The following is a 16127-nucleotide window of genomic DNA, read 5'->3' on the forward strand; positions in this document are numbered from 1 at the left end:
CCATGTTTGTCGTCTCAAAAGTGAAAATACAAAACTGACACACACAAACATTTCCCACTGCATGTACCGTAAATATGTAAATTGTAATCTACTAATGTAACTAGTACTAGTTCTACTCCTACACCACCCCACCCATCCACCACTCCCTCAACACTCAACAGCCCTCTTCTCCCTCTTTCACAAACCAAAAAAGAAGACACACAACAACAAACCCCTAGCTCTCTCTCTCTCTCTCTCTCTCTAACCATGAAACCCCACCAACCAAAGCTCAAAACCCAACTCTTCTCCTGCGGCTTCTTCCGCCATTGCACCCAGACTGTCCTCAGCCCCACCACCCCCCATCAGCCTCCTCTCCCCCTCTCCTCTCACCCAAAAGCACCACCACAATCACCACCACCTCCTCCGCCTCCTCCTCCATACGACGCGTCGTTTCACCAACCCCAACAACCCGAATCCTCTTCCTCCTCCTCCTCGTCCTCCGCCTCTCAAAGCTTCACTCAGTGGCGTTTTCCTCTCCCAAACTCCCTCATCCACCTCACCACCCCAATCTCCCAATCCGAACCCGTCTTCCAACCCGACCCGCTTCCACCCACAAACAACGTGGGCGCCAACCTCCAAGAGCTCTTCCATGCTGCGGAGCTCCAGCTCAGCTCCGGCTCCGATTCGGATCGGGTGACCGCGCTCCAATTATTAGAGCGGTCCTTGGTGCCCGACCCGCCTGTAGAACCGGAATGCCCGCCCGGGCTGATGCGTGGGGTGGTGGATAATTTGAGGAGCAAGCCGGGGGCAAAACCGGCATCAAAGATTTTGCTGGCGCTGTGCCTGGCGGAGGGCAACCGGCGCGTGGCGGTGGAGGCGGGGGCGGTGGCGGCGGTGGTGGAGGTCATGGGCCGGGCCTCCGCGAGGGAGAAGGAGTACGCTATAAGCGTGCTGGCGGTGATCTACGGCGGCGCGTCGGCGACGGAGGCGGATGGAGGGGAAGAGGTAGTGACAGCGCCGCCGGAGGAGGTGGCGCGTGCAGTAGCATTAGCTCTGCAGGGCGAGTGTAGTGCTAGGGGGAGGAGGAAGGGGGTTCAGCTCCTTAAGACGCTCCAGGATAGTGGCCAGAGCCAGACGACTGTCGTTTGAACTTTTTTTTTCTTTTCTTTTTTTAAATAATAGTAATATTTCTGTTTTATTTTTATTTTATTAATTCGGGAAGGGGACAAAGAAAAGAAAAAGAGTTAATTAGGTGCATAAATTGTAGTGTGTAGAGATGTGTAGTTAGAGGCGACTATTTGGAAAATGTTTTTATCTCATTCTCACTTATGGGGCTGTGATGACCATCATCATATGTATACTACGTTGCGTTAATAAATAGCGTTATATTAGAAACAAATTATATGACACTACACAAAGGATAAGGATTGAGATTATGATATAAATTTTTTTTTTTTTTTTGCTAAGAGAGATTATGATACTATTTGTTTATTATTGTTGAATATAAAGTTCGTTCATTTCACCTATTCAAATTTAAAATTTGAGTTTTGTTACAGTAAAAAGTTCTCAGAAACAGTCGCATTTAACTTTTTTGATACAATAAAAAGTTCTTAATAAAGTCACATATCAACTCGAATGAGTGAACTAAACGTACTTTAAGTTTGTTTATTTTGGGGAATCAGTGTAATACACTTAGGTTATGGTTTGTAATCTACATACATTTCTAGTGCTATTAAGGTTTACAATTCTAATCCTTCATAAGGTATAGGCCATTTATTTAATAGGTTTGAATAAAAAATTTGAAAAACATTTTTATAAAAAAAAAAATCTTATAATAAAAAGGTTTAAACTGTAGTTTTTATATACGTTGAGCATACAATTACTTAAATTGCTAAAAAATAAAAAAAAAACATTAATAACCCAAGCTCATTGAACACTAACAAATAATTAGTTCTCATCTATTATCATTTTTAGAGAGTTTCTTTAGTAGTACTGAAAAAATAAATTATCCGTAGTTTTTTTATTTTTTAATCGTCAAATTTGTATTAAAAATTATATATTATGCATATTTTGTTTTGTAATTTATTATAATTTTGACTAGATCCAACAATCAAAATCTGACCTTATTAATAGGCTTGCCTATTAGAGAAAGTTTTTATTTTTTAAACATAATAGAATTAGAGTTTGATGATTTAAAATTGAATATATTATCATTTCCAAAAAAAAAAAAAAAACAATCGAATACATTATCCAACTTAACTATTTGACATAGTGGTTAAAACTAGTTATGATATCTGTCCCCAAAATTCATCCTTATTAAATGTGGGATTTCACACTAATTGAGTAACATAACACTGTTTTTCAAAAGAGATGGGATATTTTCTTTTTGGTATGCATCTGAAGAATTCTCCTGTTTATTTTTTATTAAGCTACAAAGGAGTTGAAGGATCTTGTTTCTTTTCTTTGCGTTTGGTTCATGAATTAAAACTATGTGATTAGAATTATTTTTAATTTACGTGTATTTTTTATAAGAAAAAATACTGTAACGAATCACGAACATAATTCGAATAAAAAAACGAATCTATCTACCAAACAACACTGGTTAATGAATTAATGTGTGGACCAAAGTAAAGTTGAACAACATTTCGCAGATTTTGAAAATGGACATGGTAGTCAGACATCACGTGCGATGGGGTTAAGATTGAGCAGTGTTTCCTCTCTTTTTTTGGCTTTTGTCGAAGACTTGGTCAGTCTCTCATTGAGCGGAAAATAAGCTGGGCACACTGTCTGTAGATTATTATGAATATGGCTCCGCGCGTTTCTGGACTATTGTTTTGTGTCAGATGAATCCCTTGTTGTTGTGGATGATTCCAACCCAAGCTGTTCCTCCGTCCTAGCACCTCTACCCCATCCACATGTTTTTTTTTTTTTTTTTTTTTTTTTTTTTTTTTTTGAAAAAAAAAAAACTTCAGGAAAAATGAGATCATTATTGTCCTTACATTTTCGTCTAGCGTATAATGATCAAGGATCTAAATCCATTTTTCACTCATTCATATAATTCAGATTTTATCAGTCCATCACTGGCTTTTTGTATTTATTTATAGATGAGAATTGCCACTTTTACACTGGAACTCTTCTCTGGTTGGTACCTATGATATGATATGAACTTGACAATCATACATTATTGGATCCTAGTGTGCCATTGACAAAGGCAATATAATTTTTTTTTTTAAGGGAAAAAGTAAAAAGAATTTTTGCACACCATAGAATCTAATGAAAATTGTCATAGTTTAGACAGAAGGCAAAAAAATACTGCAGAATTTATGAGGTATTGGAATATTTTTTAGGTGTACAAGATTTTGGGAGATTTTCTGTAAATATCAGAAACTATCACTAAAAATATTGATTTTGATGGGTTGCAATGTTATTATAGATGCTCTGGCATATAAAATAAGCAGGCGAAAACAAAAATAAACCAAGTCAGTTTTGCTTGTGCTTATTACCTAGTCACATTAGACTTACTTCGAAGACGTCTTAAGGTCGAGTCCTATGAAAAATGTTTGGGACTACTTTCACGCTATCTCTCCTGATTTGCCCTTTTTCTTAAGCTCACAAAAAGCTACGGGTGGTCGCTACTCTACAAATTTATTTTATTTTAATTTATGTATTTATTTATTTTTGGAACAATCCCCTCTACAATTTTTCATTTCCAAAATCAAAATGTATAAAATTTTGCACACTGCACATCCATAAGAGCAGAGTAATGACTGCTCTACAATGCACGTGATCTCGTGGTGCTAACGTCACGTGACTATAAAATTGCCTATCACTTTGCATGCAGAATTGCCGATTGTTTCGGCCTCGTTCACTTCGTAGATTCGAGTTTTCAATTCGAGTTGAGATGTGATATTTTTTGAGAGCTTTTCATTATAGCAGAAAAAGTTAGATGTGATATTTTCTGAGTATTTTTTACTGTAAAAACTTAAAACTGAAAACTCAAATCGGTGAAATGAACGAGCCATTCATCTCTTGGTACACGATGGACCATTGAACCTGACTCCAATCATCTCCCACATCCCATACTTCCAAAACAATATGGGCCTAATATATATCACGGGCTCTTAAGCAGTGAACTTACCCATGAACCTTAATGGGCCTGATATGCGGTGCAAAAATTGTTTAGATTGACCTTAATATCCTTTTTAACTAATTAATATAATTATTTAACTAAAAAAATATTAATTAAGAATAAGGAATAAAAATTCAGATTCTTATACTCTAAAGGGTATTTATCTCTTCTCTTCTCAAGTAAAGTACATGTTTTATCACGATTTTGTGCATGCCTATTATTTATGTCACTCTAAATAATTAGATGTCATCTTGTATTTTGTTTTTTCTTTATTAATGAAGTGACAATTATTTATTTTTAAGTGAAGTGATATAACTAATATTTTTCACCATCTAATATAACAATAATACATTTTTTTTCCTATAGGAGTATTTTGGTTGTTTTATGCTTTGGAAGAAGTATTAAGACTTGTTTATTAGAGCTTTCTAAAAGCTGTTTTAAGTTTTCTCGCTTTAAAAATTATTTTTGAAAGTGATTAGATGATCTGTTAGAAATGTTTTACTTTTTTAACAGAGTTTTCAGTCAAAGTCATAAAATAAAATAAAAAATACTTCTAAATAGAATTAAAAATTTGTACCAAAATTTATTAAACCCATTATAAACTTAATTCCAATATTTTTTTTATTTGATAGATAATTCCAGCACTTTTGATATTTATTAGAAAATTTAAAAATGACTTTAACCCATTAAGTTATTTTATTCTAAACGTGTTTACTGAAAAATCACAATTTTTACTTATTTTTTTTTCTACTGATTAAAGAAAAAATAAAAGCTTTGCTAACGACCTCTACCAATTAAACATTAAGGAAGCGGCTAACGGTAAAATTTATACCCATTTGATAAAGAACGCGCAATGGCTAAAATCTAGTGATATATGGAAAACCAATTACAAACAAATTCTAAAAAAAAATAAAGAAATAATTAGGGTTGTTGAGCAGAGCTAAGTTTCAGTGCAGCTTATTCAAGCTGCGTCAGCATGCTGAGTCAGCACAAATTGTTGATATTCTGTTTTGAGTGTAACAAACTCTTAGCTGTATATTGGTTATTACAGCTATTTCTGTATAAATATTTATCAAGCTGTTAATGAATGAGTTAGTTGAGCCATTTACAACAAATTATCTTTCTCTCTCTAGATTACTCTCTCTCTCTCTCTCTAAAATTTAATGGACGCTCAACATAATTAGCTATCGATTTTGATAAGAGTATTAAATAAAATTGTGAGAGATGGAGAGGAAACTAGCACCGACAAGCAAATTATGAGAGTTGGGATATTTAAAAACTCGTGGTGCATATAAATGATTTTAACTTCATATGTTATATACATAGATCATGACAGAGTGACAAATGGTTAGTTTGGCATTGTTGTATTGTTGAAATGTTTATTGTTACTGTGTTGTTATTTAGAAGTTGTTATAATTAGAAGCGTGTAGGTGTTTGGTAATTTTTTTTTTAAAACTCTTATAAATACTAGAAGTAGAAATATAAGTGTTTGATAAACTATGAATAAAATTATTGTGATAATTTATAATAACTAAAATAAACATACTTTAGCATACATATTTTTAATTAGTTTCATTTATATTGTTCATGTAAATAATCATAATATTTTTACACCAAAATACTATAAAATAAATTTTAATTTATTTAAAATATTTATAAAAAATAAATTACTAAATTTCTTATTTATTCTTGTCATTTTTAAATATTTTGATACTTCACAAAAATATTTGAGCAAAATTTATCATAGTGTATTTATTAAAGCTTTTCAATTTTAAAAATAAATATTTAAAATTTCCATTTTTTAAATTTAGTATAAAAAATAAAATAAGTAGATAGAGAATTAAGTTTTATTATTACGGTTTAGATATTGACAGCAGAAATAGCTGTGTAAAAATAACTTATGACCTACTTTTTAATTCTGTTGTTTAACAGAAGTTTTTAAAAGTTGTTAGATATAAACATGATTTACTAAACACCTGACCTATTGTAGTTTCTTAAAATAAAAAAAAAGGTTAAAAGCAGTTGCTAAAAGCAAGCGGACATTGCTTGTAATCATAAAATAAACATTACTGTATCTTTAAAACAAAAAAGAAAAAATGCATACACAACTAAAACCTAGGTAATTTAGGACGACTCAAAATGCGGGCATTGCACCCAACTTTATGAAGCACAGATTTCTTCCTAACTTTATGCCTGCAATCCAAAGTCTCCACGTAGAAAAGAAGAATTGAATATTAGCCGTCACCAACTAATAAATTTTGCATTTCATTCTATTTAATTTGATTTGCTAATAAACTTAAATAGAAATTTTAATTTTTTATGAGAAAAATACATTAATAAAAAATGATTGAACCAAAACCTTATGAGTTTAAACCTTTAAATCAAACGAAGACTAAAGTTTCTATGCATGATGCCACGGTAGTAGCTTGAGCGTCGTTGTTGAACTTACTATTAGAGTGCATGTTAGGTTTGTTGAATCAACCATGATCCCTCTTAAAGGAATCGCCGATTTGAGGGAGCAAAACCCCGAGAGGCCTAAATCTACCGGAACAAGGATGCTCCCAAGGACAGTAGCTAAATGGATGCCACACCAATCGCCCCCAACCCCCACTCATCCCTCCCCACCCAAGAACTCGTTGCCGCCTTCCCGGAGAGATTTTTATTCTTTATTTTTTGAAAGGAAGAATTTCCCAAGATTGGAATAGATATAATCATTTTCCACCATAAATAGATATATATGTATCCGTCTAATATTAAAAAACTTTGCATAATTATTTTTAGGCTAACTCTTATCCTCCACTAAATCTAATTAGCTAATACATTAGTTTCTTGAGGTGTACTCCAATCAGTCGCCTGTGTGTGTCTGTCTTTTCTTTGTACTTATGCAATCCTAATTATGTTATTTTCTTTCATTATTTCATTTTGAGCATTATAGAAACCTCGTATAAAGATCTTTTAAAAAAAAAGAAAAAAAAGCCACCATATGGAAAATTATCCCCTTGTTCAAAAGCAACACTATGGCAACTGCACCTATTTATAATATTTCTTTCCACGAATATCTTAACGTACAATTCAAGCAATGAAATCTCTTTCATTTCCCTTTGAAGACTAATAAACCTTTTCTTTATCGCCTACACTCAATGGTAGGAAAAACTAAAACCTTGATCTGTTCACTGAGAAAAGAAAACAGATCATTAGCCCAAAATCATGTACACCTTGTTCTTGTGCCTCATTGTCATATGGTCCGGTCCAACCGTCCAAGCCAAGGCGCCACCACCACCGGTCCAGTGCAACCGAACTGGCTGCACCCTCTCCAACTCCTACGGAGCCTGGGGATCAGACCGGAACGGCTGCCACGTCACCAATGTCACATACCCGGAAACCGAAGAGGAGCTCCGTCTAGCCGTGGCCTATGCAAACCAACACCAGCTCAAGGTCAAAGTGGTGTCCAAATTTTCACACACCATACCAAAACTGGCATGTCCCGGTTCAAATTCGGAGGGCGCAAATTTTCTCATTAGTACCGAAAATTACGACTCCGGGATTGAGATGGATGGCGTGAATTTGGTCGTGACGGCGGAGGCGGGGGTGACGCTGAGGCGGCTGATCGATGAAGTGGAAGGAGTGGGGCTGAGTTTGGTGGCTGCGCCCTATTGGGAAGGTGTTAGTATTGGGGGAGCTATAAGTACGGGGGCACATGGGAGTTCGTGGTGGGGAAAAGGTGGGGCCGTGCACGATCATGTTGTTGGGATTAGTCTTGTTGTTCCGGCCAAAGCGTCTGAAGGGTATGCCAAGATTTTGCGGTTAGAAGCCAAAGATCCACTGCTTAATGCTGCCAAAGTTTCGTTAGGCTTGTTGGGTGTTATCTCTAAGGTAACTAATTAATTAGCAGTTACTAATTTTTGGATTTAGATATATACATACATCCAACTACATACATACATATGTGTATGTATGCACATTTATATATCCGCTTGCTATAACGATTCTTAGACATATAATATCAAATTCTGGTCTGTCGCCAGACAGAAAAGGGGAGTTTTAGTGATGATGGGGTGTGTTTGTCTAATTATAACCTTATATAAAAAAAAGGACAAAAATCAATGGTGATAATTAATATTATCTTTATCTTGGAAGCTTAATTAATTAGTTATAGTTGGATGATCGTGTGATTTTTAACTTTAAGAGAGCATTTCTTGTCCTAGCGTGGTTTGGAACAAAATCAGTATTGGTTAAATCCTATACGTCGACCCATTTGATAATATGACACAATCTTGTATAGATATAGGACCCATCCAGTGCTATCGCATATGTTATTTTTTGAAAAAAAAAAAAAAATATATATATATATATATTCGTTAGGCTTGTTGGGTGTTATCTCTAAGGTAACTAATTAATTAGCAGTTACTAATTTTTGGATTTAGATATATACATACATCCAACTACATACATACATATGTGTATGTATGCACATTTATATATCCGCTTGCTATAACGATTCTTAGACATATAATATCAAATTCTGGTCTGTCGCCAGACAGAAAAGGGGAGTTTTAGTGATGATGGGGTGTGTTTGTCTAATTATAACCTTATATAAAAAAAAGGACAAAAATCAATGGTGATAATTAATATTATCTTTATCTTGGAAGCTTAATTAATTAGTTATAGTTGGATGATCGTGTGATTTTTAACTTTAAGAGAGCATTTCTTGTCCTAGCGTGGTTTGGAACAAAATCAGTATTGGTTAAATCCTATACGTCGACCCATTTGATAATATGACACAATCTTGTATAGATATAGGACCCATCCAGTGCTATCGCATATGTTATTTTTTGAAAAAAAAAAAAAATATATATATATATATATATATATTATTTCCCACCCGTAAATAGTATACTACTAACTGCCCAAACAAATTGATTTGTCAACTGAGGGACAAGGAATATAATTAGAATTTTCCTTAAATGTTCTGTAAAGTGTACGGGTTTTTTCTTTTAAGTCTTAACTGAATATTGCAATATTATTGAATCTAAACTCCTTGGTCAATATTTCTTTAGTTATTTATTTTTTGTCAAAATTCAGATCTCATTTATTTCCCAAAATTTGCTTGGATTTTTTTTTTTTTTTTGGAATAATTAGAGCTGATCATTATAACAGGTAAAGTTTTCTCTAGAGAGAGGGTTCAAAAGAAGCATAACATATAACTTCACAGAAGAAGCTGGATTTGAGGACACATTCATAGAGCACGCAAAGAGACATGAATTTGCAGATATAACATGGTATCCGTCAAGAAATGTGGCCGTCTACAGATATGACGACAGAGTTCCTATAAACGCCTCCGGCGACGGCACTTTCGATTTCCTTGGTTTCCAACCCAATTCCATTCTCATCTCCCAGACAATTAGAGCTACAGGTAATAATAATGGTCATTTCACAATATATATTGATTTCTTTATAACTTTTTTTTTATTATTAAAACTTTTTCATACCAAAGTTGTATGTATATATAATGAACAACGTTAACTGGTAAAAGAACAAAAATAAGGGAAGGATAAGAGGAGAGAAGAAAATATGAATGGAACTAATTTTTGTTGTTGTTGTTGTGTGTGTGTGTGTGTGTGTGTGTTTTTTTTTTTTTTTCAATAATATTATCACTGGGGTTTCTAGTCTACCAGCGCTGACAAATACCCATGTAAAAGGTACTTTAGTGATCGTTGAACTATCCAAAAAAAAAAAGAACTATAATGATTAACGCATTAATATGTAATTGGTCAGAAATCGCTTGTGATGCGCTGCTCAAATTCTTATCCACTAATTTGGCTTTTTCTTTTTTTTTTTAAAGACCGATGAAAGAGATTAATGAATGTCAAAAATTACTAGTACAACTACTACATCCCAATTAGTTATTTTAGTAGAAAGAAAATATCTATTAAAAAAATCTATGGTGGAAAAAATCCAACTATAAAATGTCCTTTTTCCATATCCAATGAACTAAACCATTTATTATAAAAAATAAAAAAATAATTTATCAAACAACCAGGAAGAATAACTAAGACATAGACATCAAACATCGAAAAGGATGATATTAATATATGCATCACGAGACCTGAGAATTAGGAAATAATATTAGTATTACTGTAGAGAATTTAAAGTGATGGAATGAGAAAAGAGAAAAAAAAAATTGACCAAGTATTAGACAAAAGGAAAAACAAAAAAAAAGTTGTCCCCAAACTTTTTTTTTTATCCACATTATTTTCCTTTCAATCTACCAATCATTTCTATCAAACAACAAAAGGCAGTCATTTTCTATCCAAAAATACCTCTATCCCTTTTCTTCCCTAGTCCTTTTTTCACCTTTAGTATTAAACCAAGGTACTCCATTTTAAATATTAATGCATAACATGCAATACTAAAACTAGATACTAACAAATCTCGGACGTGAAAATGAATGCAGAGAAAGCACTAGAAAGTTCCAGAAACTCAAAAGGAAAATGCGCGCTAGCCGGCGCAGTCGTGGGGGTGAAGAAACTAGTCGCCAATGGACTAAAGAACAACGGCCAAATCTTCACAGGCTATCCGGTGATCGGTCGTCAGGGCAAAATGCAAACCTCAGGCTCTTGTCTCTACTCAACCGCAATCGACACAACATGCGCGTGGGACCCAACAATCAAAGGCCTCTTCTTCTTCGAAACGACGGCGATCTTCGCCGCTTCGAGTTTCGCAGACTTCATTCGCCACGTGAAGCGGCTGAGAGACCTGAACCCGGACAACTTTTGTGGGGTCGACATGTACAACGGGTTCCTGATACGTTTCATTAGGGCTTCGCAGGCTTATCTAGGTCAAGATGAGGACTCGGTGGCCGTTGATTTTAATTACTTCCGAGCTGATCAGCCGTTGACTCCGAGGGTTAACCAAGACGTGTGGGAAGAAGTTGAGCAAATGGCTTTTTTCAAGTATGGGGCTAGGCCACATTGGGGTAAGAACAGGAATTTGGCGTTTTTGGGGGTGCCTAAAAAGTATAAAAATTTTGGTAACTTTGTTGAAGTTAAGAGAGTTTTGGACCCTCAAAATATGTTCTCGAGTGAGTGGTCTGATGAGGTGTTGTTTGGGAAGGAATTGGGTGAAAAAGGTGATGGGTGTGCTTTGGAGGGACAGTGTGTTTGTTCTGAGGATAGACATTGTAGTCCGGAGAAAGGGTATTTCTGCAAACAAGGACTTGTTTATAAGGAGGCTAGAGTTTGTAGGTATTTGCAATCCTCTGTATCATAATATATATGTAAATATATGATTGTGTGTGTGTAACGTTAAGATTCTTTGGTCTAATGAATTGGGGCTGTGGAGGATTTTGGGTAGGGATTAAGGATTCGATTATCTTTATTTCTATTAAAAGGATGATAATAACATATACTTTTTTTTTTAATTGTCGCATAATAAAATATGGGTTTTGGTATATTGGTTTATGCCTTAATCCCTAATCTCAAAACCTTAAATTTGAATGAAAAATTCGATCAAAAGTTGATTGGATTTTACATTTTGTCATATAGTTGTTTTCTTCAAATAAGCTAAATCTAGTATAATTCATACCATAAGACTGATGGGTTGTATTTATTATAAGTGAAGAAAACCAGTTCCAAAGGTTGTAGTACATATAAGTAATTTGACAATGGGAACAGGTCTTGTCACCATTACCGCACTCTTTGACCAAAAATATCGTTACCTCAATAGAAGGAAAAAAAAAAAGAAAAAGAAAGAAAAAAAAGGGGGCAACAAAAACCGCTCTGCAACATTTCAAGGACAAAATCATGAGAACTTTCCTAATAAATTACGTACCAAACAAAAACTATACTATGGAGAAACAATATCCCACATATTACCTATCAACATAAATATACAATATAATTCTGACTTATCTTGAAAAAAAAGTATAATTCTGGACTGTCATATTGGTTGTGTCGATTTACCAATTAAATATTTTTCTTGGAGTACGGAATTTCCTAACTCGTTAATACAAGTTTGCCTACATTACATTTTCTGCGAAGAGCAGTGTCATAGACTCATCATTCCAACGCTGTAATTTGTTGTTGGTAGATACATTGAAGTTTAGTTAATGACATTGATTTTGATTTTTTTTTTTTTTGGCTACAAGGTCTTGAATAAGAACATATACAATTTAGGTGTAATCAGCACTACTATATACATTTACCCCAAAAAAAAACACTGTTATTCATATATATATATATATATATATAGACGAGTATTTAATAAATACGTTTTTCATCAATGGTTATCAATAATATAGAAATTTGTTGCTCTTGTAATTGTTTCCCCTCTTATTTCTGTAAAAAAAGCAACCAACCACTTTCATAAGGCAAAAGTACAATTATCAAAAACCAACAAATTAGGGAGACGCCAAAGTGGTGCCTTCCAACCAGATGAACCTCTGAACATGAAATTATGACCTATATATGGACATAGAGCATATCTATACATATGAAAATGTTATTAATGACGAAAAATTTTACTTACAAGAAAAAATGTTTGCGCAATTATATATTTGTGAAAAGTTATTTGATCATACACATTTTGTAGATATAAAATGTATATTGATTATGCATTCTTCAAAAGATTGCACAATGATTTAAAAAAACAATATGTATAAGAGAATTTCTCTTGTAGGACCAGAAAAATGAACTACCGATAATTTCTTATTTTTTAGCAGTTAAATCTATATCAGAAATTGTATATTATGCATACTTTTTCAATCTAATGTGATTTTGACTAAATTCATCAGTCAGAAATCAAGTCCTACAAGGGAAACTCCTTGTGTATAAAAAGAAAGAGAACACTATTGGAAAACAATAAAGAAAAGAAAAAATTAACTAGAACGAAACGATGTAAATAAATATGGATGAAACTAAAACAAAAAACAATTCTAAAAAAAAAATTGTTAGAAGAAAAAAGTAAAAAGAAGGAAAAGAAATGACAAGAAGAAGGAAAATATTGCTAAAATTTAGGCAATATTATGCCATGATTTTTAAGATTGGATTGACTTTTGCTATGGGTATCAAAACTATTACAAAATATACTACAGTGACATCATTTAAGTTTTGTGTATTGAGCAAAATTATACTTGTACTTTTGTGTATTTCATTTAGTATCTTTAAATTTTGTGAGAGTTTTGTGATTTTTCATATCTTTAGATGTATTGGGCGTATACAAAGGTGTTTGTGAAATTATGTGAGCTTTTCATATTAAAAACAGAAGAAATTTATATTTTAAATATTTTGAGTGTCTTAATAAAAATTTGGGGCGTGAATAAAATTTCCCTTTCTAATATGTATATACAAAAACAGTTTGGTCCAGTTAGGACCATTTATAAGATTTTCCAAATTGGACAGGACCATTTCTAAAATGGTTTAATCCGGTTTTAAACTGCCCATAAGCAGTTATCACATAAAATTGGATCAAACGGTCTAAAAACTGTCGGATTGATCCGATCCGATGGTTTTGGACAAACCGTGCACATGCTTAAAACCAGCCCTCAGCCCTAAATGGAAGAAGTTTGAGGAGTGGCATGGACGCCATTGGTCCATTTGGCGGATGAGGGCCCCATCTATCTATCTTGTCCGTGGCAGCTGCAATGTGTGTATATATATACACACACACATATATATAGGGGTTGCGGGGAAATCGACGCCGTTGAAAGTGCCACACTCACCAGCACTGATGATGATCGGAAGTAACACTAGTCTGATTTGAATAATATGGATCTTTCAATATTGCTCTTCCATATTCTGAAGCTCACGTCCATGTCCTGCTCGTCACCATACATATATATATATATATGGAATGCCTCTCTCTCTCTCTTCTGTCCCCAGAGATCTCCATGATCTTCCTCCTGAAGTTAATGTTGTCTCCGGCTTATTTTTTTCGCTAATATTTTATCATTTATAACACTTTCGCTTTTCGAATAACTATAGTATTTTTCTCCAGTTATGTCCGTTTTAGTTATGTTTATTAGGGGAAAAAAAGGGTTGTGAGTTACCTAATTGCATATATTAATCGAAAAATTACTGATAGAGACCCACTGGTCTTCTGCTTCTTCTTCCTTTTTTATTTTATTTTTTTGCAGAGCTCAAGACTTGGAGACCATGTATCAGTATCAGACAAAACACGAGAAGAAAAATCACAGGTGTTTTTTTTTTTTTTTGGAAGAGCTCAAAGATTCGGAGACCATATATCAGTACGAGACAAAACATGAAAAGAAAAATCACAGATGATTTTTTTTATTTGGTAGAATTATCACAGGTGATTTGTGCAATCTGTGATCATGTGTTCTCATGATCACGGGAATAATTGAAATGGATTTGATTAACCCTAGTATAGCAAGAAATCAGTTATTACACACACATATAGATATATAGAAAAAAAAAATTCGGTAATCAAGAATAAACCATGCTAAATGAGGTGGGCGGTTTCAACTCTATTTGGACATAAATCAACTTTTTATAATCGGTGTCGTTTTTGGCCTTATGGGTAATATGAATTAATGACCTAATTAAAGTCTGTCTATGTTTCTAGCTCTAATTAAGAGAAAAGTCGTCAAATTGAAGGAAATTATTGCATTTGTTCTACTATTCGATGAAAGCTAACTAGTACTTTGGTGTTTATGATCGTTTGTGAAGAATTACTGCATTTCTCATTAATTTTGGGGAGATGATCATATTCTTTGGATTAATATCCGGTGGTCGGAAACACGTCCCGGTTCCTTACCGCTAATTACCCGGCTAGACCGCTTACCCCTTACCCTTAAGCAATTGTTTCGTCTACATTAATATCTTTCAAGTGCTGTCGAGATAATATGTTTTTATAGAAGCCCACAGCTTGCATAACAAAAAAAAGATGCAAGCATATATAGCTAGATTATGGGTTTCTTATATATATATATATATATATATATATATAACACAGAATACACAAACTCACGGCTTATAAGTGGACTGCACTAAGTTAGATTTTAGTTTGAAGTACATGTTATACAAGATTGGTTTTGGTTTCTGGTATTTATCAGCATAATTCCTGTAGTCAATGAAAATTTGACAATTTGATTACGTTTGATTGATCAACTTAGATCAAATAGTGAGTTTTCTTGTGGAAAAATAGAGATGTACAACATTAAAATTGAGGGTGGGGTGGGGTGGGTGTGGGGTGGTGGAAGGGAAAGAAAGTTCAATAGGAGGATCACTAATTTGTTAATTAGAATTAGTTAAAGTAGTTATGCATGCCCTTCTAATTAATTATCATGTTGTTTCACTCCTACACGGTGGTTCCAATCTACATTTTCTTAGGCCAATTTTTACTTCATTAATTTATACATCTCTAAGGTTGGCAAGAGTAGGGCCTAGGGTAATTTGCTGGTAGTGTTATAAATAATTAAGGGTTTTTTGCACTTGGGTCCCCCTTTTTCTTTTTTTCTTTTTTTTTTTTTGACCATTGGCACTTGTGTCCTTAAACATTAACGTGTGATATTTTTAGATCTATAGTTCTTTGGTAGGATGAATAATAGTAAAGTTGGATCTTAAGAGAAGATTTAATATCCTTTATGTTTAAAATTATTATGAGATCTTTGGGACACAATTATCTAAATCTTTAAAATGGGGATTCAAATGCGAAGAAAATAAGAATTTGAGAGTCCAGTTTTTAAAATTTAAAAAATGGGGAACCAAGTGCAGAAAATACCAATAACTAGTATCTTTCCGGAGGAATCTATGCAATATGAAAATTTATCTAAGATTTTCCTTAATTCATAGGATATTTGGAATTTTTTTCCTCCTGAGGTGGCCCATGCGCATGACAGTCAATAATATTCCATAAGGAAAAAAAATTATTAAAAAAAAAAAAAAAGCTGATCATAAGATGTACAAAGGCACTAACGATGTTGGAATGGAGAAAGCTAGCACACATATAACCCTTTTAGGGGTCCACTGAGATGGCCTCTAGCTTGTAACTTCAATCGATT

General features: G+C 33.8%; 2 protein-coding genes across 2 annotated transcripts; both read left to right on the forward strand.

Moving 5' to 3' along the window:
• Positions 1–60: 60 nt before the first annotated feature.
• Positions 61–1308, forward strand: LOC21390657. The gene is made up of 2 exons (XM_024168092.1): positions 61–345; positions 442–1308. Exons 1-2 carry the CDS (start codon positions 247–249, stop codon positions 1126–1128), a joined length of 786 nt encoding a protein of 261 aa, XP_024023860.1. The 5' UTR covers positions 61–246; the 3' UTR covers positions 1129–1308.
• A 6007-nt stretch (positions 1309–7315) lies between these two features.
• On the forward strand, positions 7316–11433 carry LOC21390658 (L-gulonolactone oxidase 3). Its single transcript, XM_010101954.2, has 3 exons — positions 7316–7981; positions 9266–9521; positions 10563–11433. The coding sequence occupies exons 1-3, from the start codon at positions 7316–7318 to the stop codon at positions 11375–11377; spliced, it is 1737 nt and encodes a 578-aa protein (XP_010100256.1). The 3' UTR covers positions 11378–11433.
• The last annotated feature ends 4694 nt before the right edge of the window (positions 11434–16127 follow it).

The sequence above is a fragment of the Morus notabilis genome, unplaced genomic scaffold, assembly GCF_000414095.1.
Source record: "Morus notabilis unplaced genomic scaffold, ASM41409v2 Scaffold733, whole genome shotgun sequence".
Lineage (NCBI taxonomy): Eukaryota > Viridiplantae > Streptophyta > Magnoliopsida > Rosales > Moraceae > Morus > Morus notabilis.

Excerpts from the sequence above, each read along its gene's own strand:
- LOC21390657 (XM_024168092.1), top strand. The coding sequence starts at position 247 with ATGAAACCCCACCAACCAAAGCTCAAAACCCAACTCTTCTCCTGCGGC. Across the intron at positions 346-441 it reads GCCCCACCACCCCCCATCAG|CAACAACCCGAATCCTCTTC; the intron begins CCTCCTCTCCCC and ends TTTCACCAACCC.
- LOC21390658 (XM_010101954.2), top strand. The coding sequence starts at position 7,316 with ATGTACACCTTGTTCTTGTGCCTCATTGTCATATGGTCCGGTCCAACC. Across the intron at positions 7,982-9,265 it reads TGTTGGGTGTTATCTCTAAG|GTAAAGTTTTCTCTAGAGAG; the intron begins GTAACTAATTAA and ends TCATTATAACAG. Across the intron at positions 9,522-10,562 it reads CCAGACAATTAGAGCTACAG|AGAAAGCACTAGAAAGTTCC; the intron begins GTAATAATAATG and ends AAATGAATGCAG.